At 40.5% G+C, this 26118-nt stretch overlaps 1 protein-coding gene across 5 annotated transcripts in view; it reads right to left on the bottom strand.

The window, feature by feature from the left end:
• The window catches only part of NEK5 (NIMA related kinase 5), a 61409-nt gene extending 36037 nt beyond the window's left edge, over positions 1 to 25372 (bottom strand). For 4 of the 5 annotated variants that reach the window (XM_081215113.1, XM_081215115.1, XM_081215114.1 and 1 more), the window contains exons 1-10: positions 25287 to 25372; positions 23156 to 23294; positions 17263 to 17359; positions 7597 to 7694; positions 5510 to 5593; positions 5356 to 5426; positions 4212 to 4298; positions 2065 to 2119; positions 564 to 764; positions 407 to 488 (exon numbers count right to left, since the gene is read on the bottom strand). In XM_081215113.1, coding sequence (XP_081071239.1) covers positions 407 to 488; positions 564 to 764; positions 2065 to 2119; positions 4212 to 4298; positions 5356 to 5426; positions 5510 to 5593; positions 7597 to 7694; positions 17263 to 17359; positions 23156 to 23272 — 892 coding nt within the window. In that variant the 5' untranslated portion in view covers positions 23273 to 23294; positions 25287 to 25372. Of the gene's footprint in view, positions 1 to 406; positions 489 to 563; positions 765 to 2064; positions 2120 to 4211; positions 4299 to 5355; positions 5427 to 5509; positions 5594 to 7596; positions 7695 to 8548; positions 8654 to 17262; positions 17360 to 23155; positions 23295 to 25286 lie in introns of those variants that run through there. The other variant, XM_081215116.1, reaches the window with a different exon arrangement.
• Between the last annotated feature and the right edge of the window lie 746 nt (positions 25373 to 26118).

Genomic DNA, 26118 nt, shown 5'->3' with positions numbered 1-26118 from the left:
GTCCATTCTCTCTATTTCAGAAAAATAAGCTTCCTTTCATGATTCCATGTCTGTCTGTGAACCTTCTTTGACTCTCTATCCCTTCCCTACACAAAAGTTAAGTTTAGAGTCTACCTCTTTGAGCATCTCTTTATCAGCAAGTCCACTGCTTCATCAAGTTTTCCCGACTGATGAGAAGAGAGGAGATGAATCCTCCAGGTCATGCATAAACTAGATATACAGGCACGCCCCCAGGTCACCACTTGACAAGATAATTTTTCTTCTGCTTATACTGCCCATATTTTTAAAACGTCCATGTTCAACATATTTGGAGGAATTTCTCTGCTAAAGTTATCAGCCATATATTATAAATCATTGTGTGAGACATAATAAATGTTTTTTGATTGCACGGTTAAATCATTCTTACCTGGGACCACCTTCTCAGCAGGTCGAGAAGAAGACGATCTTGCTTTATGTCTGAGGGAGTGATTGAATTCTTCCTGAATGGCCTAAAATCAAACAGTGTGTCAGGACCTGCTAGTAAAAATCTGTCAAAACCCAAACAGAATCGCCTCAAAACTCACCTCGGGAGTCAAGTATTTGGCCAGAAGATTCTCTAAAAAGGGCCTTTTCAAAATGGAACTAATGGATGGTCGAGCTCGGGGAGATACTTCAAAGAGCTGGGATATTAAGGACTGTAGGTCATGGGAAAACCTTGGAGATATTGGGGGAACATGAGCTTGGCAAATCTTCAGAACCAACTGGTGCAAGTTGTTACCCTCAAACTGAAAAGACAAGGAATGGTGATACTAAATCAGAGAAAAATTCAATGCTAGTATTTAAAGTAATATCAAGAAACAAAACAATGTTATATAGCTTTAATTAGAAGCACTATGGTCTACCCTGAACTGTTTCCATCAACTAATCTTTCATGAGTAGATACTGTAGGCGGTTATTCAATGAAATGTCATCCTACTTAAAACAAGGGTTTTTTTAGGTTTTTTCTTATTATCAAAATATTTACTCATTCTAAAAAGCTGGAAAGTATAGGAAATTATAAACAGGGAAAATACATACAATTTCACCACCCAGAGGTATATTTCCTTCTAGTCTTTTTAAAAATAACGTTTATTTTACAAAGTTGAGATCATAACGATATGAAATTTTACATCTTGCTTTTTATATTAACATAACATAAACCATTTCCTCAAAAATTCTTCACAAACCAGAAAACATTCCATTGTATGAAATCATCATTATTTACACATAATGAGAATGTTGGGCTGAATGGTGTGGCAGAAAAGATCAGGTTTGGCTTAGACACTTACTGACACTTACTATTTGAAAATAATGATAATAATAATAACAATAACAACAAAATGACATCTGTGTACAAAAGAGGTAGCATAGATGGTCTAAGACTGCTATCCTTAGAAAGGCCTGCTTACATTGGCCCTTGGCTGGCATCTGGGAACTTGGAATTCAGGAGAGTTCTCACCATTCCCAAAATGATCCAAGTGGCTCTCTTTTTCCCCACACTGTGCAAACAACATGGTTTATGCGGAATACCTGCTTTCTTCCTGGGAATCTAGAAGCTTGGCACTTGCTAGGCAGAGGTGCCTCCATGACCAGTCCCAACAAAAACCCTAGACACTGGGTCTCGAATGAGCTTCCCTGGTAGATAACATTTCACATGTATTGTCACAACTTGTTGCTGGAGAAATCAGTGCATCCTGTGTGACTCTACTGGGAAAGGCTCTTGGAAGCTTGTGCCTGGTTTCCGACAATCTTCACCCCATGCACCTTTTCCCTTTGCTGATTATGTATTGATATGTTCACACACAATTTATTTTTATGGAAATATGCTACATGTACTATTCTCCAACCTGGATTTTGTACTTTATAATATAGCTTGGATATCTTTCCATGTCAGTATATATGGAGCTGTCATTCTTGTTAATAGCTTGTCCATATAATTTTTAACAATCTAATAAAACCAAACATTAACCTTTTCCTCTCAAGGGGTTAATTTCATTTATATAGTTTTCAATAGTTCAAGATTAATCTGATGATTAATGTACTTACAGGATGTCTGAGTGTGCAAAGCTCATATAAGACGCAGCCAAGAGACCAAATATCCCTGGTAAAGTAAGAGTTGACATGCTGAGAAATATCAGTAATTCTCAATGAAAACCTTTATCCATACAGTACATTATATTTGTGCATCTTTACAATTTTATATAGGTTGACAAGTTTTCACAAATGCTTTCAGTACATTATCAATTCTTACTCTTACTAAGACTAGAGGGAAAATTTGTAGTTTGTCAGAATCCTAGCAAACAAAAGGTATACAAGCTTTGCTAGAATCTGATGGCTCAATATTTACTTCATGTGATGAGCTCGAAGAAAATGTGTACATGTGTGGAATTTTGAGCAATTTGGAGGAGGAAGGCAGAACTCAAACATGGATTTGTTTGATTCAAAGGGTGACATCTGGTTGATTTAGAAAGGAATATTCTACTCAAGGCTATTGACCAAACCAAAGTTAGATTAAGTGATGACCAGAGTATCTGGTACTCAATGAACTTGAAAAAAATATGCTAAAACTAGGCCTCTGCAGGTGTCCAATGAATGACCTTTTGACCTCAGAGGGCCAAAAACACCACCCTCTGATCATGCTAAACACCTCCATTTTTTTTTTGCGGTACGCGGGCCTCTCACTGTTGTGGCCTCTCCCGTTGCGGAGCACAGGCTCCAGACGCACAGGCTCAGCGGCCATGGCTCACGGGCCCAGCCGCTCCACGGCATGTGGGATCCTCCCAGACCGGGGCACGAACCCATGTCCCCTGCATCAGCAGGCGGACTCTCAACCACTGTGCCACCAGGGAAGCCCTAAACACCTCCATTTTTGAACATGCATCCTATGAAGAAGGATGTAACTCAGATATGTCTATCCAGAACACCAGTTACCTCACCTCTTCCCTACCTCCAATCCTCTTTCTCCACGCCGAAGACCACGCCGAAGACCACACATAAATATCTCAAGCACCTCACCTTCAGGGAGACAGATCTAAGCCTTGTACTCCAGTGTCCTCATTTGGCTGCCTTGTGAATAAACCCTTTCTCTGCTGCAAACCTCGGTGCCTCAGCATTTGGCTTGTCTGTTCATCAGGCAAATGAATCTGGTTTCATAACAATTACTGCTAGGATCTTCCAATTATTGAAAGCATCAGACCAGCATATTTAAATGTTGACTCAAATCCTTAAAAAAGCAGTACAAGGAAACAAAGAAATGCTGCGGAGCTAGGGGTCTCTCTCTGTAGCACTGTGCTCTGCTCTGGACAGCCTGCCCTTCTAACCCGGCTACACAAGCTGCATTCCTGCTCAGCTGGAGGCCAAACCCCTTCTCTAAGTCAGAGGCTGTCTCCAAAAAAACGCCTGCTCTTTCAGTATGTGGAGAAATGTTTACCACTCTTTTTTGGACTTTGCCCTCTCTTTCAAAGTAAAACAGCCAAATATCCCTTGGGTATTTTCCTAAACAAACAGACAATTAACTCCACAAAGGAACTCAGTCTTCCTGCAAAGCCAACTGGTTCAACTGGCAGACAGCTTTGAAAAGTAAAAACATTTCCTTCTCCTTCCATGGAAGTAAAAACTACCTCATCTTCATCTTTCATCACTGTGTCTATTAATATTATTCCTGACAGTACGCTCTGGTACCACATACATAAAAGCTAGCTGAATTTTAAAGCTGGAAGATGCCTTAACAATTACCTATCTACCTATGCCTTAACAATTACCAGCTCTCTTTGTTGCAGGTAGGGGAACTGAGGCCCACAGAGATGGGCTGACTTGGTCAAATTGCCGACTGAGTCAATATTAGGATTCCTGGCTGCTAAACCAGTGCTCAGTCACCAGCCTCACCGTCTCTGACCCATTTACAGCACTTTCCTGCAATAGGCTAAACAGGGCTTAGAAAGCACGAGAATCAAATACACAGATGGACATCACAGTGACTGCGATTTTCAATGTTATTCTTTCTATCACTTGCATCTTCAAAAGAAATGTCTTTTTTCTAAATAAGTTCAAAACCTTCAGAGAACACTGAAGTGGTCAGAGACAGTCAGTGGGAGCCTCATTTCACAGGTGAAGAAAATGAAATTACAAAAGCACCATAAGAAAGAATGCATCAGATTTTACTGTGACTTTCGAACCAAAAGTCAGCAACTCACGTTTTATTGTTGTAGGGTTTATTCTGACAGATCTCTGGGGACAAGTAGTAAGGCGTTCCAACACAAGTTCTAGCAAGTTCCATGGTACTAGCAAAATTATATTAAATAATAAAATAACACACTGTATTACTGAAGAAAGGGCTTAAGACATACACATACATGCAAGAAAAAAGTATAAAAGTGGACACAAAATTTGATGTATTCACATACTAAAATAAAGCAAAACACTGTATATTAATAATATAGTAATAAAATTCATTGATTTTTAAGCTTGTAATTCACCTCCCCAAAATCTACATATTAGAAAAAATTTTATGGCTTAACGATTGCATGCAGAGGTACCATTGTTACATTGCAAAACCCTCACATGTAAAGACTTCCCTCTTTCCAGTGGCTAAAGTAATGCAATCTCATGATTTAAAATTTGGAAAACATAAAAGTAAATAAAGAAGAAAAAATTTACTCAGAATCTTAAAACCCCCAAACAACTAGTGTTAAAATTCTGACATATTTCCTTCTTGTCTTTTTTCCATGTATATTTTCCACATAGCTGTGCTCATAGCATATTTAAAATTCAGAATTCCCTTTTTTTTTTACTTAATATAACAAAGTTTGTCCTCACGTTATCAAGAAGTCTTCCAAATCATAAATGTTAGTGGCTTTATAATATTCAGGTACATGCTGTGCTAAGTTTTATGAAATGTGACCATTTCCCAATTATTAGGCATCTAAGTTATTCCAGATTTCAAATTATCCCCTTCGAATAAATTCTCAGAAATGGAACATTTAAAAATCTCTTGATATTTATTACCACCAAACTGTCTTCCAAAACAGCTGCATCAATACATTCGCCCCAGCACGTGTGAATTTGCCTGTTTCACGAAACGCTCACTAGCTTTATACGCATTTCAGTCACATCTCATTTGATCAGCTTATATCATACTATACATCGCCACCATCCTTCTCCTATCTACCTGCAAATTTTAATCTCAGACAAAGTAGCATCTGAATGATTTAATACACTTATATAAAGTTATCAAAAATTACTGGGAAACCAAGCTCTTAATATCTTAATTCATGATAACTAAAAATACATACTTTGGCTGTTATGATCAGAAAGAAAATGTTTTTAAAAAGTACTTACTTGTTCAGGACTCTTGCAATACCAAAGTCCCCAAGCTTTGCAACCATTCCATTCTTGCTAAGAAAGATGTTCTGTAAGTGGAGAAAATGCTATGTTGCTGGAGATATTTCAAGAAAACAAAAGATCTGTCTTGATTTTGTCTCTGAGCTGTTACCTGTGTTTTTATGTCCCTGTGTAAGATCTTCCTGTCATGAATATGTTTCAGTCCTAAAGAAATCTGTACAAACCAACTCAGAATCTGTAGGGGGAACATGAAACAAAACTGGTGAGGCGTCTGGTGATCACTGAAATGTCTTCATGATAACATACAAGAAGAGAGGAATAATATACTTGTGTGTGTGGTTATATGAATGAAGCTAATAGGTATACCATCTTATCGTACTATTTTCTTTTTACAGTTAGAAACATGGAGGTGTGAAAAGGCAATCCAAATGTGTTGGTATGAAAAGGAACACCGCACACAGAGAAAGATAAACAGAACCAAGAAAGAGAGGGAGGCAAGTCATGATCTTCTTTTTTCTTAACATTGGGTTGCTAACTGCATCAGGAGAGTAGACAAGCAGCTCTGTTTCCTGATAACCCTAGTGCCACTGCTTTTTCCTTTTCAGTGGAAGGAAGGTGTCAAGGGCAAAGAGAGAAAGAGGAAGAAGTGGAGAATCTGTGAGGTTATTAAAATTTTAAATGAAATATCAACATACAAGTATATAATATAAAACTAAGAAATATTTTACTTTTAAACTTTTTAAAGTTTAATTTTATTTCTTAGATATGATTTTCTTAGCTGGCCATGAGCCTCTTTATTAAACTATGTCTATACCTGTAGAGATTTATTTAAATGACTCTAAAATTTCAATGATTCTTTGTCCACCAAATTATACACAGAGAGGAAAACAATAGAAAAAAAGCTACATTCCAGATACTAAGATTCAGTTGTAATTTTAGTTCTTTCCCCCAAACGGGAAATGTAGTTCAAAATTGTGGAGAAAAGTATTTTTATTAAATGCAGCAAAATAATACCTAGATAGGAAGAAAGGAGGGTTTCTACAAATACAGAATTTAATATATAATGTAAATGAGCATAGGGAGAATGCTTGATTAAATTTACAGAGGTTAGAGATACTGATTCTTTAATCGTTCATACATTCACAACATTCAATTTATTTTATTTTATTTTTTGGCTGCGTTGGGTCTTTGTTGCTGCACACGGGCTTTCTCTAGTTTCGGTGAGCGGGGGCTACTCTTTGCTGTGGTGTGCGGGCTTCTCTTGCAGTGGCTTCTCTTATTGTGGAGCACGGGCTCTAGGTGCACGGGCTTCAGTAGTCGGGCTCTAGAGCACGGGCTCTAGAGCACAGGCTCAGTAGTTGTGGTGCACAGGCTTAGTTGTTCCGCGGCATGTGGGATCTTCCCAGACCAGGGCTCAAACCCGTGTCCCCCTGCACTGGCAGGCGGATTCTTAAGCACTGCACCACCGGGGAAACCCACAACATTCAATTTAACTCTAGGAGGAAATTATTTGGGCCTGATGCTCTTAAATGCTAAAAGAGAATGAAGAAACAAATGCCCTAAAGAAAGATGGCAGGCCATTCCTGTGCCCTGCCTGATGCCGTGTCCTTTCCCATCAATCACACAGGCCCTGAGTCCAATTTTTCAGTCCCCACCCCACACACCTGTCTCCTTCACGAGTACAACTCCCGAGAGGGTATCAAAGGGAGCTCAGAGAATAGAAGAAAAATGTGTTTGTGCAAAGAGAAAATGAGACCTGAGGCCATTATTCTTCACCTTTTCTCTCCTCTCTTACTAGCCAATGAAGCTAAACAGTCATTGTTAAGAAGAGCTTCTATCCTCCCTAGCAAAGTGGGATAGCTATTTTAAAACAGAGTACCCAATGATAAAAGGAAGAAAAGTGAAGCTATAAATACATCACATTTTAAATGGCTAAGGAACATCCACATTCACTTTTTTTTTCCGCCATGAAGATTTATCTCAGAGGCATCCTACATGAGGTTGTCCAAAAATAAGACACCGTTCTTTCTTAAGCAAAGTTCACTCTCAAAAAGAGATTCAATGTAAGTTCAATTGCAAACATGTTCTAGGCTAGACCTATCAAGAATACTGATCCATTATTTTATAGTTTGAATTTCTCTTCTACAAAGCATGCTTCATATAAACAGTCTATTACTTATGACATTAAAAATTTAATCCCCCAATATAAATGAAAAGGCAAATTAGAAGAGTTTTTACCTGATCTTCACTAAATAACACTCCCCGTTGTTTTTTGATCCTTTTCATGAGATCCCCTCCATCACAGTACTCCATCACAATAAACAGCCTGTTGTTCTCTATAAGAAAAGGCATCATTAAGTGCTGGATGGGTTTCAAATATTTACTAATTATTTGCCTTTAAGTTCTAGAAGGTGGAGAATATAGCAGAAAAATGCAGTACATAATAGTTTAAAACTCTGGCTGTAGAATCAAGATGGACTGGGCTCTAATCCCACGTCACCACTTAAATTTCTTAGCTCTGTGACTCTGGGCAAGTTATTTTAATTTCTCTGTGCCTTGTTATTTCTTCTGTGAGATGGAGATAATAATATAGAAACTCCTCTTGAGGATTGTTTTATCTTTCCTCATTTAATCTTTTCAATGGTTTAATCCATGTCACATACTTAGAACAATACCTGCACATAATGAGAGTTCAATAAATGAGAGCAATTATTTTTAATACATTCCTGCAGGAGATTGGAAATCTGCTATAAAAAAGCAGCTGTGAATCTTTTTCAACACCTCAGGAAGAATTAATACACCCTTGAATTTGGGCATAAACTTATATTTATATGGGGCTTATTCAACCATGTTGTTGAGTACAGTAGCCACGCTTCTAACTGACCTCTGCCTGACCTACTCACTAGATTGAAGGGCACTCCTCATGACCGCTGCCCGCTCACGGTCACCCTGGTGGCTTCTGGACTCACCTATGCCCAGGTACCTCTGCTCCCACGGATTCTTACCAAGATCATTGTGCTCATTCCCTAATTTGTTTATGCCAGTTATACTTGCTATTGTAATTATTACATCAACTGATGAAAGATGAATGGGAAAAGGAAGATGTGATCATTTCTACAAAAACTACATTGAATCCCGTGGAGGACTCAGTACAAGTGAGTAGCTAAAAAAAAAAAAAAAAGTCACTGACCTAAATGTTGGGTGGAAGCAGTGGAAAATAATGGGGAAGCTTTCATAAGACTGTGCACAGAGAGTATCTGTAAATTCTTACTCCAGTCTAAAGAAAAGAAATTGGAAATTATAAATTGGGGGTGGGGGGAGCCCTATGTAAGAAAGAATATTCCGAACTCCAATCGGTGGACTCATAATCAAAGGCAAGGCCTTGGTCTTACATCAGAAGTTTGGCAAATGATTGTGCATTTATAGATTAAAATAAGTTCGTATGACTTCCTGCTTAATCAGCGTTTCTCTTTAACCAAACAACTATCAGATGGGTTCTTGTTAGAATAAGGGCTTCTACTAACTTGTTTGTTTCTCCTACTAGTTTGAGGGTTCCCTGAAGCCAGACTCCATACTTAGTACGTTTGTATTCCCTGTACCTGGCACGTGAAAGGGGCTTAATAAAGGTTTGTGGAGTGGTTTCATAAAAACATCTAAGGAACACAAAATGATCACACAAAAGCAGGCTTATCAGCAAGTGTTAATCTTTCTAGTATTTTGCCCTGTAATTATTAAGTATTCATTCAATGTCAGAATCTCTTGCCAAATATCTATCATTTGCTACCTCTTTCTTCCAAGTAGCTTAAGCCAACTTTATTATTTTTTTAACATCTTTATTGGAGTATAATTGCTTTACAATGGTGTGTTAGTTTCTGCTGTATAACAAAGTGAATCAGCTATACGTATACGTATATCCCCATATCCCCTCCCTCTTGCGTCTCCCTCCCACCCTCCCTATCCCATCCCTCTAGGTGGTCACAAAGCACCGAGCTGATCTCCCTGTGCTATGCAGCTGCTTCCCACTAGCTATCTATTTTACATTTGGTAGTGTATATATGTCAATGCTACTCTCTCACTTCATCCCAGCTTACCCTTCCCCCTCCCCGTGTCCTCAAGTCCATTCTCTACGTCTGCATCTCTATTCCTGTCCTGCCCCTAGGTTCTTCAGAACCAATTTTTTTTTTTAGATTCCATATATATGTGTTAGCATACGGTATTTGTTTTTCTCTTTCTGACTTCACTCTGTATGACAGCCTCTAGGTCCATCCACCTCATTACAAATAGCTCAGTTTCGTTTCTTTTTATGGCTGAGTAATATTCCATTGTATATATGTGCCCCATCTTCTTTATCCATTCACCTGCTGATGGACACTTAGGTTGGCTTAAGCCAACTTTAAAGGCACTGTCAGTAACCTGACTGCATCTGCCCTTGGTTGCTTCTCATTCACAAACTGAGTGCTTCTTTCACAGAACACTTCCATTGGTCCACCTCCCCTCTTAAAGGGACAGATCCATTCATTCACCAACAAACTTTTATTGAAGACATGCTAAGGAACGCTGTGCTAGGAATAAAAAGCAAATAAGCTATCCTTCCTGAATAAGGAGGTAACAGTCTAGACGGGGCATCAGTCAATATACGTAAGAAGAGTTACAACAGAAGTCTGCACACAGACAGGCAGAGAGAACAAGAGGCCATGAAGGAAAGACTGGAGAGTCCAAGAAGGGTTTTGTTTTTTTGTTTTTTGTTTGTTTGTTTATTTTGTTGGGTTTTTAAAATTTTTTTACTGGAGTATGGTTCATTTACAATGTTATGTTAGTTTCAGGTGTACAGCAAAGTGAATCAGTTATACATATACATATATCCACTCTTTTTTAGATTCTTTTCCTATGTAGGTCATTACAGAGTAGTGAATAGAGTTCCCTGTGCTATATAGTAGGTCCTTATTGGTTATCTATTTTATATATAGTAGTGTGTATATGTCGATCCCAATCTCCTAATTTATCTCTCCCTCCTCTTTCCCTCTTGGTAACCATAAGTTTGTTTTCTACATCTGTGGCTCTATTTCTGTTTTGTAAATAAGTTCATTTATACCATTATTTTAGATTCCACATATGAGAGATATCATATGAAATTTGTCTTTCTCTGTCTGACTTATTTCACTTAGTATGGTAATCTCTAGGTCCATCCATGTTGCTGCAAATGGCATTATTTCATTCATTTTTATGGCTGAGTAATATTCCATTGTATATATGTACCATATCTTCTTTAACCATTCCTTTGTCAATGGACATTTAGGTTGCTTCCATGTCCTGGCTATTGTAAACAGTGCTGCAATGAACATTGGGGTGCATGTATCTTTTCAAATTATGGTTTTCTCTGGATATATGCCCGGGAGTGGGATTGCTAGATCATATTGTAGCTGTACCAGTAAGGAACTTCCATACTGTTCTCCACAGTGGCTGCACTGATTTACACATTCCCACCAACAGTGTAGGAGGGTTCCCTTTTCTCCACACCCTCTCCGGCATTTAACTTGTAAATTTTTTATGATGGCCATTCTGACTGGTGTGAGGTGATACCTCATTGTAGTTTTGATTTGCATTTCTCTAATAATTAGTGATGTTGAGCAGCTTTTCATGTGCTTTTTGGCCATTTGTATGTCTTCTTTGGAGGAATGTCTATTTAGATCTTCTGCCCATTTTTTTGATTGGGTTGTTGTTTTGATATTGAGTTACATGAGCTGTTTGTATATTTTGGAGATTAATCCCTTGTTGGTCGCTTCATTTGCAAATACTATCTCCCATTCTGAGGATTGTCTTTTCATTTTGTTTAGGGTTTCCTTTGCTGTGCAAAAGCTTTTATGTTTAATTAGGTCCAATTTGTTTATTTTTGTTTTTATTTTCATTACTTTAGGAAGTGGATCAAAAAAGATCTTGCTGTGATTTATGTCAGAGGGTGTTCTGCCTATGTTTTCCTCTAAGAGTTTTATAGTGTCTGGCCTTACATTAGGTCTTTAATCCATTTTGAGTTTATTTTTGTGTATGGTGTTAGGGAGTGTTCTAATTTCATTCTTTTACATGTAGCTGTCCAGTTTTCCCAAGTACCACTTATTGAAGAGAGTGTCTTTTCTCCATTGTATATTATTGCAGGAAGGGTTTTGAGATGTTTCCTGACATACTCTGATTACCTAGAGATCAGTTACTTTCAGGAATGTATTACTTTTGGGAGAATTAATACTTGTCTTAGCTCAGTCATTGAAAGGGCTGCCACAGCAATGAAGGGATGGCAATTTCAAAACCATGGGGAAATCAAAGGAAGGAAACTAAGGGAAAAGGGCTCCATTTTACTTCCCTTCCACCAACATCTAAGTCACTCAGCCTCACACGGGCTTTCAGTGGAAGAAATTCATTGACTGATTCAGGATTAATCATGGCCGGACCATCTTGAAGGAACTATTCAGGTCGATGTGCATCATTTGGCTCTAAATATGCTTTTTTCCCACTAGCTGCTGTTAATTTCATATTTAATGGGGTTGGAACTGCCTGGAAAGGTCATTTGTGCTCTCAAATTTTCCACCTGTTTAAAAAAATTAAGCACTTTAGGAAGGGGAAAAGGCGTAAGAAACAATCCTTGTCCTCACAGAACTTCCAATCTCACCGAGGGAAATAAAGAATATACACTAACGTTGTAACACAGCTTATTACAAATGCCACACAAGTGAAACGGCCAGTAAGAGTTTGGAAGTGCTCAGAGCAGAGGTGAGAGAGATCACTTTATTTTTTTTATATCTAGTTTTAATTACATTTGTCAGGTTGGGGTGGCCACACCACGTGGCTTGCAGGATCTTAGTTCCCCGACCAGGGATCCAACCCGTGCCCCCTGCGGTGGAAGCACAGAGCCTTAACCACTGTACCCCCCGGGAAGTCCCAGAGAGAGATCACTTTAGGCTTGGGGGTGGGATTTGTGTTTAGTCTTAAGCATGTATAATATTTTAAAATGCAGAAAGGAGAAAAAAAGAATACTCCAAAAAGGAAGTGCACAGCACCCTCTAGGGCAGGAGTTTCTGGAACTATACAGCTCATGGGTCACTGACCTTTCAAAACTATTAGAGGGCACTAACTTCAGGGTTGCAACCTTTGTCTTGCCAAATTCCAACATTTAAAGAACAATTATTATAATTAATTTATTCTAAAATGCCCTTTTAAAAAATCAGGATTATGTCTTACAGACATTGGCATCTTCCAACTGGTGACTGTGGGCCCAGCAATCTTGATGTCGTCACGGCCTCACTAATTTTTGGTTTTAGTTTTTTTTTGGTGGGGGGGGGTGAAGTAGAAAAGAATAGCTTTATTGCTTTGGCAGGCAAAAGGAGACACACCAGGCTTCTGCCTCAAGAAACCATGTGTCCCCCAGCCTCATTAATTTTTAGACTATCTTAACCAATGTAATCTGCTCATATTTCCCTTTTTATGAATGTACAAGAGTAACAGAAAGCAAAACTCTGTTGGAACAAGTCTAAAAGAGCTCTTTTAATACATATAAACTAAACGTTGTGATATTAAAGCATAGCGTCATAGTCTAATGGGCAGTATCTTTCCTTTTCATCAGCACATAATAATGTATCTTACAACCAATGGCCTCTAGATTTGATGGAACGAGATATCACCCAGGATCACCATCATGCCACGAAAATAAAAGCATTTTAGTGCTGAACCCAGGAGGAACACAGACTCAGCATAAAGGATAAAAATCTCTTCTGCTATCCCCCCTTGCTCACTGTACTGCACCCACAGTGGCTTCTGCCACAGCATGTGAGATTCTGCCCTACTTACCAGCCTGTGACTATGTCATGGATGTTGGCAGAAGACACGAGATTCCTGGGCCAGAGACAAAGGACTTTATTACTCTTGGCAAAAGCAGCTGTCAGAGCTCCATGTTAGCACTCATTCTATGTCTCCCAAATCCACAGAGCCTAGATGGACAACTGCGCACGCAGTGGCTACATTACAGGAGAGGAATACTGCGCTTGAGGAATCGACTACTTTTACAGTGAGCAGTAAACAAGCCAGCTCTCGGTCAGGGCTTGGCATTCTTGGCATATCCAGCAAAAACATGCAGAGGTGCTCAGGGTCAATAGCAGATGGCCTTTCCCCAAAGCCTCCTGGCTTGTCCTTTAACACGTCAGGCCTTTGCAGTGGCTGTTCTCCTTGCCTGGAAAACTCTTCTCCAGATGTTAGCAGGACTCCTCAATCTGTGCTCTAATGTCACCTTCACAGCAAGGCCTGTCCTGACCACCCTATTTACAATTCTTCCCTCCACTCCTGCCTCCCCCTATTTTATTATCCCACAGCACTTATCAACTTCTAACATGCCTATACTGTACTTATTAATTATGTTCACATTTATTGTCTGTCTCTCCCCACATTTTACCCCTGGAATGTAAACTCCGCAGTTGTAGAGCAGGCAGAATTCTCAGATGTCCCTAACGGACACACCCTGTGAACCCTCTCCCCTTGAGCGAGAGTGTAACCTGTAAATATGGGATATCACTCCCATGATTATGTTACATAGCAAAGGGGATGTGCTGATATAATTAAAGTTACTAAACAGCTGACTCTGAGTTAATAGAAAGAGATTATACACCTGGGCTTGACCTAATCACAAGAGCCACTTAAATCTGGGTCTGGAAATCAGAAACAGAAGTGAGAGATTCCAGCTGGAGAGGGCCTATTGAAGGGGCCACATGCCAGGGAAGGGAGGTTGGTCTCTAGAAACAGAGAATCACCCCCAGTTAACAGCCAGCAAGAAAGCAGACACCTCAGTCCTACAGTTGCAGTAAATGAAACCTGCCAGCAACCGGAATAAGCCTGAAAGAGAACCCGGCCTCAGGTGAGGTTGCTGACACAGCTGACATCTTGGTTTCCACTATGTGGACCCTGTGCAGAGCATCCACCTGAGCCCAGCCCAGGCTTCCGATCTAGAGGAATTGGGAGAGGATAAGTGGGTGCCTGTTTAAGCCATCAAATTCGTGTTCACTGGTTATACAGCAACAGAAAACAGCAGTGCAGGGATCTGGGCCTGTTTTACCTAGACCACGCCTAGCAAGTTATAGGTACTTGATAAATACTTACTGAAGGAATTTAAGTGGAATTAATTTAGCCTTAGGAAAATCTTACTACGTTCTCTTATTTTTCTCATGTTGCTTCAAACTTATGAAAACGTCTACTTTCTATAGACAAACAATTAATGAACGAGAGCCAGGGTTCTTCTGCTCAGAGGTGAGCTGTCTGAGGGTAAACAGAGGCTTTCCCTCAACTGTCTACAGTCAGGTGTTGCAAGGACCTCTGAGGCTTTCAGATAAGCTCAGTGTTTCAAGTCCCAACAAACTGCCAGGCAAACTCAACACCATCACAATAGCTCTAGTCTTCCTCAACACAGAGGTGCTCTAGTTAAGAAAAGGAAAAGGCTGTCATCAGAAAGTTTAAGCTTACAACATAAACGAAGTCAGTGAAGATTATTTATGCTGTAAAAAATGACCTCTAATTTTATAATGGTATCCAGCATAAACCATCCTCAAATATCCATTTTGCATGGTGTAAAGACATACTCCAAGGACTTCCCTGTCAGTCCAGTAGTTAAGACTCTGTGCCTCCACTGCAGGGGGCATGGGTTCGGTCCCTGGTTGGGGAACTAAGATTCTGCATGCCAGGGGTCCCCAACCACTAGCGGTCCGTGGCCTGTTAGGACCCGGGCCACACGGCAGAAGGTGAGTGGAGGATGAGTGAGCGAAGCTTCATCTGTATTTACAGCCACTCCCCATCGCTCGCATTACCGCCTGAACTCCGCCTCCTGTCGGCATTATGGTGAGTTGTTTAACTATTTCATTACATATTACAATGTAATAATAATAGAGATAAAGCGCACAATAAATGGAATGCACTTGAATCATCCCCAAACCATCCCCCCACCCCGCCCCCGGTCTGTGGAAAAATTGTCTTCCACGAAACTGGTCCCTGGTGCCAAAAATGTTGGGGACCGCTGCTGCATGCAGCGGGGTGCGGCCAAAAAAATTAATTAATCAATTAAAAAAAAAAAGACATACTCCACTCTCCTAAATGGCCCAGTCTAGGCACTCATTCAGCAAACGTGTATGAGCACCTACTATGGGCCACATGCTGAGGAGCAAGTGGTGAGCAAAAGAATTTGTTATGTTTACTGTCTTAAAGGGAGACAAATATTAGACAGTTCCTAATGGCGCATATGAACATACACACACAGTACAAAAGTGCTGGCGAGATCAGTAAAGGGGGCTGTAACTTGAATTGGGATCTCAGAGAAGGCCTGACGATGAGCAGGACGTACCAGTCACAGGGAGTCACGATCATAACCCACAGAATGAGGAAAAGGAAGACTGTCTAATGGCGTCGCTGTTAGGAATCAATGAACAGGAAGGCAAGGCACCTTTTTCAGTGTCTGCCCCTTAAAAGTTGCTCGGTACAACTCAATTCCCGGCTCACATGTACTCTCAGAAAGACCTCGGAGGTGTCCCGAGAGCTCTTTTAAGGACTGTACCCAGTTTTAATTTGCAAGAAACACAGAGAGCTATTTTGAATGTAGTGGTTTTAATTTGCAAGAAACACAGTGCCCTGCACAGTGTAAAAGCTCAAAAAATGGCTTTTAAAATTTATTTACTGAATTTTACACCCCTGATGGTGCTTGAAGATATCTAGGTAACATTCCTGCTCCATGAACTACTTCTGACCTGTGAATTCAAGCACCCCCAGTGCTGGGTGCTGGGATGGGGATGCCCCACGGTGAACTGGGGACACAGACAGCCCTGTCACAGCCTTTTAAACACCTGACATGCTGTATATGCATTTATTGTCTGTCTCTTCCCACTACAGTGTAAGAGCCACGAGGACAGGAATTTGTGCCTGTTGTGTTTGTTCACTGCTGTATTCCTGGCACCTAGAAAAATGCATCAACGTAAGCACTCGATCAATATTTAACTGGATGAATGACCAACGCTCCTTTTATGGTATTTTTAGTGTTGGAGTCAAGTGACAGAGGCCGAAGAAATGTTGTATTCAGGCTCACAGAGAAGGGAATTGCGGCCTTAAAGTTTTCCCCCTCTATTCCGGCCGTTTGCTTGGCTGCTTCTCTGTAAGAGAATTGTACAGCCCTCCCCGTTGCCCCGGGACATACAAGGACTCACAGAGGCAGTGTACCCTCCCCCACCATCACCCCGTTCCTGGGGTTGGTTGTGGCTGCTTTGCACCCAGAACATGAGCACATAAGGAAAGTAAGAAACATGCCACAGCCTAGCAGGGATCTGAGAGTGAGGGTGCGGTGGGCTCTGTGTCCAGCTCTTTCCTCTTGCTCAGGAAAACAGCTCCATATGTGCGCTGCTCCTTCAGGCTGGACCCCAGACTTAAAGACTCCTCCTGGGGGTTCCCTGGCAATGCAGTGGTTAGGACTCAGCACTTTCAGTGCCGGGCTCCCACAAGCCATGAGGCACGGCCAAAAATAATAATAATAATAAATTTAAAAAATAAAGACCCCGCCCAACCGTAGCCAACATGTAATGTGAGTGAGACACAGATGGTATTTTTGTAGGCCACTGAAATTTCTTACTGCAGCAAAGCTAATACACACATTGTTAACTATCTGAGGAAGTGAGAATTAAAGGCAGGGGGGCAAACTTGAGAAAATTTAGGAAGGCTGCCTACAAAAACTCACCAGAGAAGAAATAAAGATGATGTCTCAAATTACAATTTAAATAAATGGGAAAATGAGTCCAGTTACAAAAATTAATTTATACACACTTCTCAGGAACTATCTTATACAGAAGTCTACATGCCCACACTTTATTAAAATACTTTAAGAATATGAGAAAGTCAAACCTTGAAATGAACTGAAGAAGGTTACAATGTTGGGATGTTTCATCTTCGCCAGAAGAATGACTTCTTTCTTTGAAGCTTCTTTTTCTTGGATGGGCATCTAAATTATATTAAGAGACAGTCTGTAAAGATAATTCGCTTTCAAGGAATGCTTTTTACTCACTGTCATCGAAAATTCTCCAGGATTTCACTGGCTTTTAATGGCACTTCTGCAACAGATCTCTCAACGGCAGGAAATGACATTTCTAGAATTAGAGTGTCCTATATCTAGTCAATGGTTTGTCAATGACAATCAGAAACAAGAAAATAAGTATTTCTGGTGAAGTTCTGCTGTATTAAAATTTCCTCTGGATTGGTGTACTGTGTCAATTATTTAGTCATCTGGAGGAAAGTTATTTAAATATTTATCTTTCAGCAACAAAGGAATTTGTAAAAAAAAAAAAAAAAAAAAAACCAAAATGCAATGTTCCAGCAGCAATCACTGCTGAGAAGAAACAAATGAAATCTAAAAAAAGTAAAATGTCATATATCACATAAATCAGACCGGTAAAGTTCTGTGTTAAGATTACTACGTTTTTCGTTTTCAAATAAAATGTCTCTCGTGACTTCATTTTAGCATTTGATGTATTTTCTTTTCTTTTTAAAAAACTAATTTGCTTTTATTATTGCTTTCCTTCCAGTTTTATTGAGATATAATTGACATACAGCAGTGTATACGTTTAACGTGTACAGCATATAATTTGACTCACACCATGAAATGATCATCACAATAAGTTTCGTGAACATCCGTCATCTCATATAGATACAAAATTAAAGAAATAGAAAAAACATTTTTTTCCTTGTGATGAGAACTCTTAGGATTTACTCAACAACTTTCATGTATAACATCAGCAGTGTTAATTCTATATATCATGTTGTACGTTACATCCCTAGTATTTATTTATCTTGTAACGGGAAATCTGTACTTTTTGACCACCTTCAACCAATTCTCCCTTCCCATACTACCCGCCCGTGGTAACCACAATTCTGATCTTTTTTTCTGAGTTTGTTTTTGAAGTAAAATTCAAAAACTACAACACTATGTCATTTTCCATCACACAACACAGTGATTTAAAATTTCTGTGCATTTCAAAGTGATCACCAAGATAAGTCTAGTTACCATCTGTCACCATACAAAGATATTAAGTATTGATTATATTCCCCACACTGTATATTTCATACCCATAACTCATTTATTTTGCAACTGGAGGCCTGTACCCCTTAATCTGCCTTACCTATTTCTCTCTGCCCCTCACTCCCTGATGTATTTTCTTATTATTCTATTTATCATCTATGGACAATATTTTTCAAATGTTTTGGTGCCATTGGCAGTGGCCACACCTCATTTCTACCTTTTCTTCCTCATTCTTGACACTTTGTCATTTCTACACTGACTTCTGGCCCGGCTGCCCCACCCTTCTGGCCTCCATGGGTCACTGGTCCTCTCCACAGTTCCCTTTGTAATGACGTTCAACATTTGGCCCACAGGTAATGTGTGAGTTCCCAAATTTCTCATCCTCATTTAAATTTGAAATTTTTTTTTAAAATTAATATTCTCCATCCCAGCTTTACTGCATCCTAGCTATGTATCTTTCAGTAAATTATTTAAATCTTCTAAGCTTCAGTATCTTTCCCCCCACTTTAAATTGCGTAATTGGTACATATGAGTTTCAAAATAAAAATAACTGAAATACGCTACCAGGATAGACAGCTACTTAACTACTTTAATTTATAACTACTGTTTTTTTCAAGACTATTATAAATGAAATTGAAAGGCAAACATAGGAAGATAAGTATATTTTTATAGTTAGGTAAAAATACTGGCAATATATATGACAAAGATTTTTTGTATTTATAACATATAAGGATTCTGGCAAGTAAAAAAAAAGGCAAATATGCCAACAGAAAGATGGGAAAATACATGCCTAGGCAACTCTCAAAAAAATAAAAGAAATTAAAAATGGCTCAGAAATAGTAAAAAATATTCAACCTCACTCAGTAATCAAAAGAAGACTAAAACAAAATTTAATATGTCTCATCTGTGAAATTGGCAAAGACAAAAAGAATGTTAATACCCACAGTTAACCAGAAAGCAGCAAAATGGCACTCACATACTTCTGGTGTAAGTATATAAATTGGTAAAATCTTTCTAGGAAAACAATTTTACAGTATCTAATAAGAGACTTTAAAATGCTCCTATTTTTAACTTATTAATTCTTCTAGAAATTTATCCAAAGAAAATAATCAGAAATGTGCCCAAGGGTTCTCATACAAAAGCCTTCATTACAGTGTTTCACTATTAGTTTTTAATTAAGAATATACACTAGTGAGTTGAAAAAATATTTTAAGCCAGATAGAAGTAAATAAGATGAAAGTAAAACTTCCCCTTTTCCTCCCCACCCATCCCATGAATTCCTATTCCTTAGGAGTAATTGCTGCTAATTGTTAGAACTTTTTATTTACTGCACATATAGGTAAACATATATACACAGTTTGTTTAAGAAAAAATGACTCTTCTACATATTAAATGTTATTTAATCATAGCCAAAAAATCAAGCAACATAACCCTCTGAAAATAGAAAAACAGTTAGATAAATTATGGTTTGTTTTTTTTTTTTGCGGTACGCGGGCCTCTCACTGTTGTGGCCTCTCCCATTGCGGAGCACAGGCTCCGGACACACAGGCTCAGTGGCCATGGCTCACAGGCCCAGCCGCTCCGCGGCATGTGGGATCCTCTCAGACCGGGGCACGAACCCGTGTCCCCTGCATCGGCAGGCGGACTCTCAACCACTGCGCCACCAGGGAAGCCCAATTATGGTATTTTTAACCTAATGCCACACTATGCGGTCATCAAAAATCCAGGGAAGCACTGGCAGGCAGAGCAGAGGACGAGGTAGAAGGATTTGCTGGTCACTGTGCCTTGTTGAGCAAATTACTTAACCTCATTGAGCCTCAGCCCTTTCACCTGAACAGTGAGGGTAATGAGATCTACCTCCAGAGTTGTTGGGAAAATTAAATTGATTAATTATGTAAAACACCTGGGATAACATGAGGTCTGCTAGGCACCCACTATTACTATAAACACTGAATGATTATATGAGAACATTTTATTATATGAAAACACTGAATGACATGAGAAAATATTCACAATATACTAAGGGTAAAAAGCTGCTATAAAAGAGTATATCCACCATGACATCAATCATCTAATATATTCTAATAACTTACAAGGTACATTTAGGCATTAAAAATAGCCTAGAGAGAAGTTCACCATAATGTTAATAGTGATGAAGAGAGAGGTTAAAAGTGATTTTCATTTTCCTCTAAATAGCCTTATTTTTCCCTACAGTTTTTTTGTTTGTTTGTTTTTGTTTTTTTTGTACGCGGGCCTCTCACTATTGTGGCCTCCCCCGTTGCGGAGCACAGGCTCCGGACGCGCAGGCTCAGCGGCCACGGCTCACGGGCCCAGCCGCTCCGCGGCATGTGGGATCTTCCCGGACCGGGGCACGTACCCACGTCCCCTGCATCGGCAGGAGGGCTCTCAACCACTGCGCCACCAGGGAAGCCCTCCCTACAGTTTTTTTCAAAATTTCTTCAATGAACATTTTAATTTTTATAATCAAGAAAAGATACAATGCATTTTTGAAGGCAAGAAATAAAAGAATATGCTTGATAATTGTAGGATGATGAGAGAAAATATAGAGCTTTTTGGTACCTGTAAGAAAATAAGCGATTTAAGTTCTGGGGTCTAGAGTTTGCTTCGTGGAGAGGTGATGGAGAGCTGAGAAGAAATGTAAATTTCTCTAGATAAGAAGTAATGAAAAAGTACATTAGAGTAGAAAGAAAAAAAATAAGTAATAGCAACAATAACGAGGCCCAATAGAAATTCTACTTATTTATGGCATGGGGACTAGGGTGGTTCATGAAGTAAAAGATGAAAAAATTCACTGCTCTATGAGAAATATACAGTCAGCTTTTTATAATCTATACTAAAGAATGGGAGAGACTCTATGAAATGCATTACTATATATTTTTATAGAGGATTCACCTCCCACATAATTTTTTCTTTACTTAGGATTTAAATGGTTTTATAATTCCTAAATATGTACCAGCTTAACAACAGAGCTAGAAGGCCTGAAAGTATCTCTGCATTGAATTATTTGTCCAATAAGAATTTATTGACCTGCTACTGGTGCAAAGAATTCTTAGCTGCTGTGTGGAAGACCAAGATGCAAAAGACCTGGATTCTGCCTGCACAGAATATACAGCTTAATAAGGAGGAGAAGGCACAAAATAAACAGCTAAAGCACAGCAAAGTAGACAGCAATCAGTACCATAACAGCAGTACGGATAAAAAGCTATGGAGCTTACAGAGAAAGAGAGGTTACCTAGACTTGGAAGGTTCTACAAGGTGTACTGAGTCTCAGCCCTGAACAAGTGGGATCTTGATGCTTGGATGGGCAGGCAAAGACCTTTTGGGAAGAAAGAGCCCCTCGGGTGAGCACAGAGGCTGCGGTGCAAAGGATTTGCATGTGGCAAAAAGGAAGAGTATGTGAGGGGAGGTTGAAAATGGAATTTGGGAACAAATCAGAGAGGGGTGTCAAAACTAATCTGAAGAGTGAAATGATATAAAAGTACAAGGCAAAAATTACTCATAATCCCACATTCCACCTCGATAATAATGTAGTAAGTAGGTCTTTCCTATATGTATGGGCAGATATGTGTGGGAATATACATACCTATATAGAGAGATAATGCATATATTTTTACAAAGATTGCATCATTCTACACATACTATTTTCTTAATTAGCAAAAGTGATGATACTCCTCATGTCAATACTTTGACTACAACATGATTTTGATGAACAGCTTAGTCTTTCACAAATTACTTAACCAATCCCCAAGCGTTGGACATTTAGGTTGTTTGCTGACTGTCTGCACATTTCTGGGTATTTCCTTGGAATACAATCCCAGAAGGAGAACTACCAGATCCTAGGATGCATACATTTTTTTTCTTTTCTTTTTCAAGATGAAGATAGCTTTTTCTGCTTATACAAATAATACAATTCTTAATTTTAAAAACATAATATATGATTCATATTAAAAATTCTGACCATGCAGAAAGAAATGATAGAGATGAAATCCCACCAATCAGCAATAACCACTGTTAATGTGTGCGTGTGTGTGTGTGTGTGTGACATTAACAGTACATACATATATACACATAACTTTTTGTGGCCTGATTTTTTTTCATCTTTACAACGTATTTCGGACCTTACTCCTCGTCAGTAATACAAACAGGGCATGGATCCTTCTAGGGCTTTGATACATATTGATAAATTTCCCTCAGGATGATTTACCTTCCTATCAGCAGAGTAAGAGAGTGCCCGCCTCCTCCCCTTTTATATTCTTTTCAATCCTTTCCAATTGTATCAGCAAAAAGTGATATAAATCAATAGATTTATTTTACTTTTCTTAGTTTTCTAACGAGTGTGAAACTTGTATATGATGACTTCATATAAGATCACTGGGGACTACCCTGGCAGTCCAGTCGTTGAGACTCTCTGCTTCCCCAGCAGGGGGCATGGGTTCCATTCCTGGTCGGGGAACTAAGATCCCACATGCCGCATGGCTCGGCCAAAAAAATGAAATAAAATAAAATCTAAAAATAAAAATGAAAATAAGATCATTGGTTGCTGTTTGGACAATGGACTTAGAAGACTGAACAAACAAAAGTCAACTCACTCATACTTGTTAAAAAAAAAAAAAAAAAGATGTGTTTCCTTGACAAACTGGATTAAAAGCCAGATGAATATACCACTGAAAATGAACAGGAATTTTAACTTCTTAACTTTACCTTTTCAAAATTGATCTCTTTTATAACACAGTGCTTGCTATCTGATTTCCCTTTGGCCAGGTATGCTTTCCCAAAGGCACCTTCGCCAATGGCCTTAATCACGTCGTATTTATCCATGGTCTCCAATGCATGGAGTTACCTGAAATGAGAGCAATGACATTTTATTGCATGCTTTTCATAAATATGAACAAAGTCAGAAAACTGACCACTACAACGTAAGAGAACTCATTTTGCTAAAACTTTCATTCTAATTTCGCCAAGCCTGAATCAAATAACTTTCCTTGTGGCCACAGGTAACAACCAAAGTGAGACAGACCTTAGTCAGCTCCATGGTCAGACTTGGGCTGCAGCTCAACTTTGATACACCCTAGTGTTGTCGTCTCGGGCAAGTAACTTAATTCGTAAAACCTCTCTTTCCTAATTTCTGAAATGGAAATAACAATACCTGTTTTTCAAGACTGTTCTGAGAAAGAAAAATATAATATCCCCGTCTGGGCACCTCTAGGCAGCAGGAATTGTCCTGCTTGTGTGGTTTTACAGTCCAGCCTTTCTCAGTGGGGCGTTACTGCCCCCTAGGGGACATTTTGGAAACGTACGGAGTTTTTTTCTGTTCGCCGAGATGGAGAGGCAGGCACGAAGGCTTTCAGAAGCCATTGGGGTCTGAGATACTAAGATTCTGCGATGCTAGGGACAGTCCCGCACAGTAAAGGATTTTCCAGCGCCCCTACAACCTTAAAAAGTCTCCGTACACATTCATGTGCTTGGAAAAATCCGTTTATAATTATCTGCGGCCACAACCAAACTATTTTGCATCTAAATACAAAGTATATTTTGCACAGTTTTAATTAACACTGAATTTTCGAGGAATGCAACTACATGTAAATCAAGACTTGACTGCACCTTGTTCGGAACTTTACCAGGAACTGTTCACCGTTTTGGGAAATCACTCCCCCACTGGCCACGCTGCTCCTGGCAGCTGAGCCCTAAAAGTTTGCAGCTGTCCTTATCAGGTGACTCCCTGCTACTTCACTACTTCTTCCAGTGTAGTAGTACCAAGAATTTACAGATTGAAATATAGACTTTATAATAAAGAGAGTCACTGTGGCATTTAGATTCGTCTGATCAGATTCGGTATGGCAGGAGGGTGTGTAAGGCCAGAGTATACAAGGGCCCCATCCAAGACCTACCCAGTCAGAATCCCCAGTTAAAAGGTCTAACATTCCCTTTGGTGCCTAAGCTCCTTTGATTTGGGTTTGTCACCCTCAGCACAGGGTCCTGGCTTCTTGAGAGGGGAAGGTGAATTCTCCGGGGGTAGTAAGCGGTGTGGTCCCTTTCTCTCTACCATTTCTTTGGAAACACGGTGCTTGTAACACAGGTACACCCTCAATTGCCCGTGGGCAAAAAATGGGCCAGTAATTCCCAGTGGGGTTGCTTCTGCACTGTCTTGGGCAGGTCCTGGCGGCCCAGCACTTGCCTCCGACCACTTGCCATCTCTCTGGAAGCTACGCGGCCGGGCGGCCCTCGGCCAGCCGCCAGCCTCTGGGGCTTTGGGTAAACTGCTCCACTGCATTTCCCCGTTATATTCAATACTACAGTTAGGGCATCTTGCTGATTTTTAAAACCTGAGTGAGCAGGCAGGTTATGTTTTTGAGTAATTTGTGTCATTGCAGGAAGGGGGGACGATTAGGTGGGATGGGGCTGGAAGCCAGCTCCGCAGCCAGGGAAGGCTTGGGGACACTGGAGGGCCGGGTTTTGAGGGAGGCGCTGGAGGAATCGGAACTCGAGGGCACCTGCGCAGGAACTGAGGGACCGCGACGCTCCCGCCCAAGAGGCACCGGTGGGTGGAAGCCCCTAAGTTTCGGGGAAAAAGTCCTTCTCCCTTAGAAACACTCTCCGGGAGGCAGCCGGCGGGAAGGCGGCAGAACTCCCGCGGGGGCCAGGAGCTGGGTGCGCCGCTCGTTGCCATGGAGACCGACGCGACCCGGGACCGGAGACCGACGCGGCCCGGGACCGGAGACCGCCGTTCTGCGGCTCGCGTCTTCCCGGGCGGGGGCTCCACCCTTTCCCCGGGGCTCCCGGAGGCCCTGGGGGCAGCGCCGGGTTCGGACTGAGGGCGCCACCTACAGCATACCTGCTCCGCCGGCTCCGCGGGGCCAGAGTAGTATCCCGGGTGAGTCCGGGTTCCAGACGCCTCTGCGCCCGCTGGCGGCCGGGGCGGAGCCGCGCTAGGGAAGGCGGGCGGGGCGCGGGGCCAGAGCGGCGAGAGGACGGGTCCACACAGTCCACCCGGAAGAGGGCCAGCCGCGGCGTTTGGAGACCTGGCCGCGTCACCTCCGTCACCTTAGGTCGGGACTCCTCTGCTTACACTCGACAAGCATTCCGCTCCCGCTCCCCGTTCTTGCTTACGGTGTACCAGAGGCTTTGCATATATTCTCTTTATGCCTTGCGACAACCGTGTCAGGTAGTAGTGGCTCAGTTTTACAGCTGAGCTGGACTGAGAAAGGGTTTCTCGTGCAAGGTCTCAAATACTGTCAAGAGATGGAGACTGGAACGGAGCCCTGCTCTTTTGGCCACAGCTGGCGGCCTCCCATGGGGTCCTCTTATAAAACGAGCTACTGCCCAGTGGTCTGCAAGCATGCTCTCTCCCCATCTCCCCCCTCGCCCCCTACCCATTCCTCACTCCCACTGCACATCAAGCTGCCGTCAGAAACGTTTCATTACATGTTTTAGCAGTTGAAAGGATGTAATTTCCAGCAATTATAAATATTGACACAAGTAAAACATAACCAATGGAACCTAAATACCACGGCAATGTGAAACCCACCATATCTATTTTTTTAAAAAAGAAAGCTCTCCTTTAAGAATTAGAAAGTTTACATCATTCCTTTCTCTCCTTGAACTCATATCTCCATACGTACTGTTTTTCATGATTCAAAATCTTACCCATCACCCTATCATATCAA

The sequence above is a fragment of the Mesoplodon bidens genome, assembly GCF_964165515.1.
Source record: "Mesoplodon bidens genome assembly, chromosome: 17".
In the NCBI taxonomy this organism is placed as follows: domain Eukaryota; kingdom Metazoa; phylum Chordata; class Mammalia; order Artiodactyla; family Ziphiidae; genus Mesoplodon; species Mesoplodon bidens.
The sequence above is the reverse complement of the archived record's forward strand: the minus strand, read 5'-3'. Positions and strand labels throughout refer to the sequence as shown.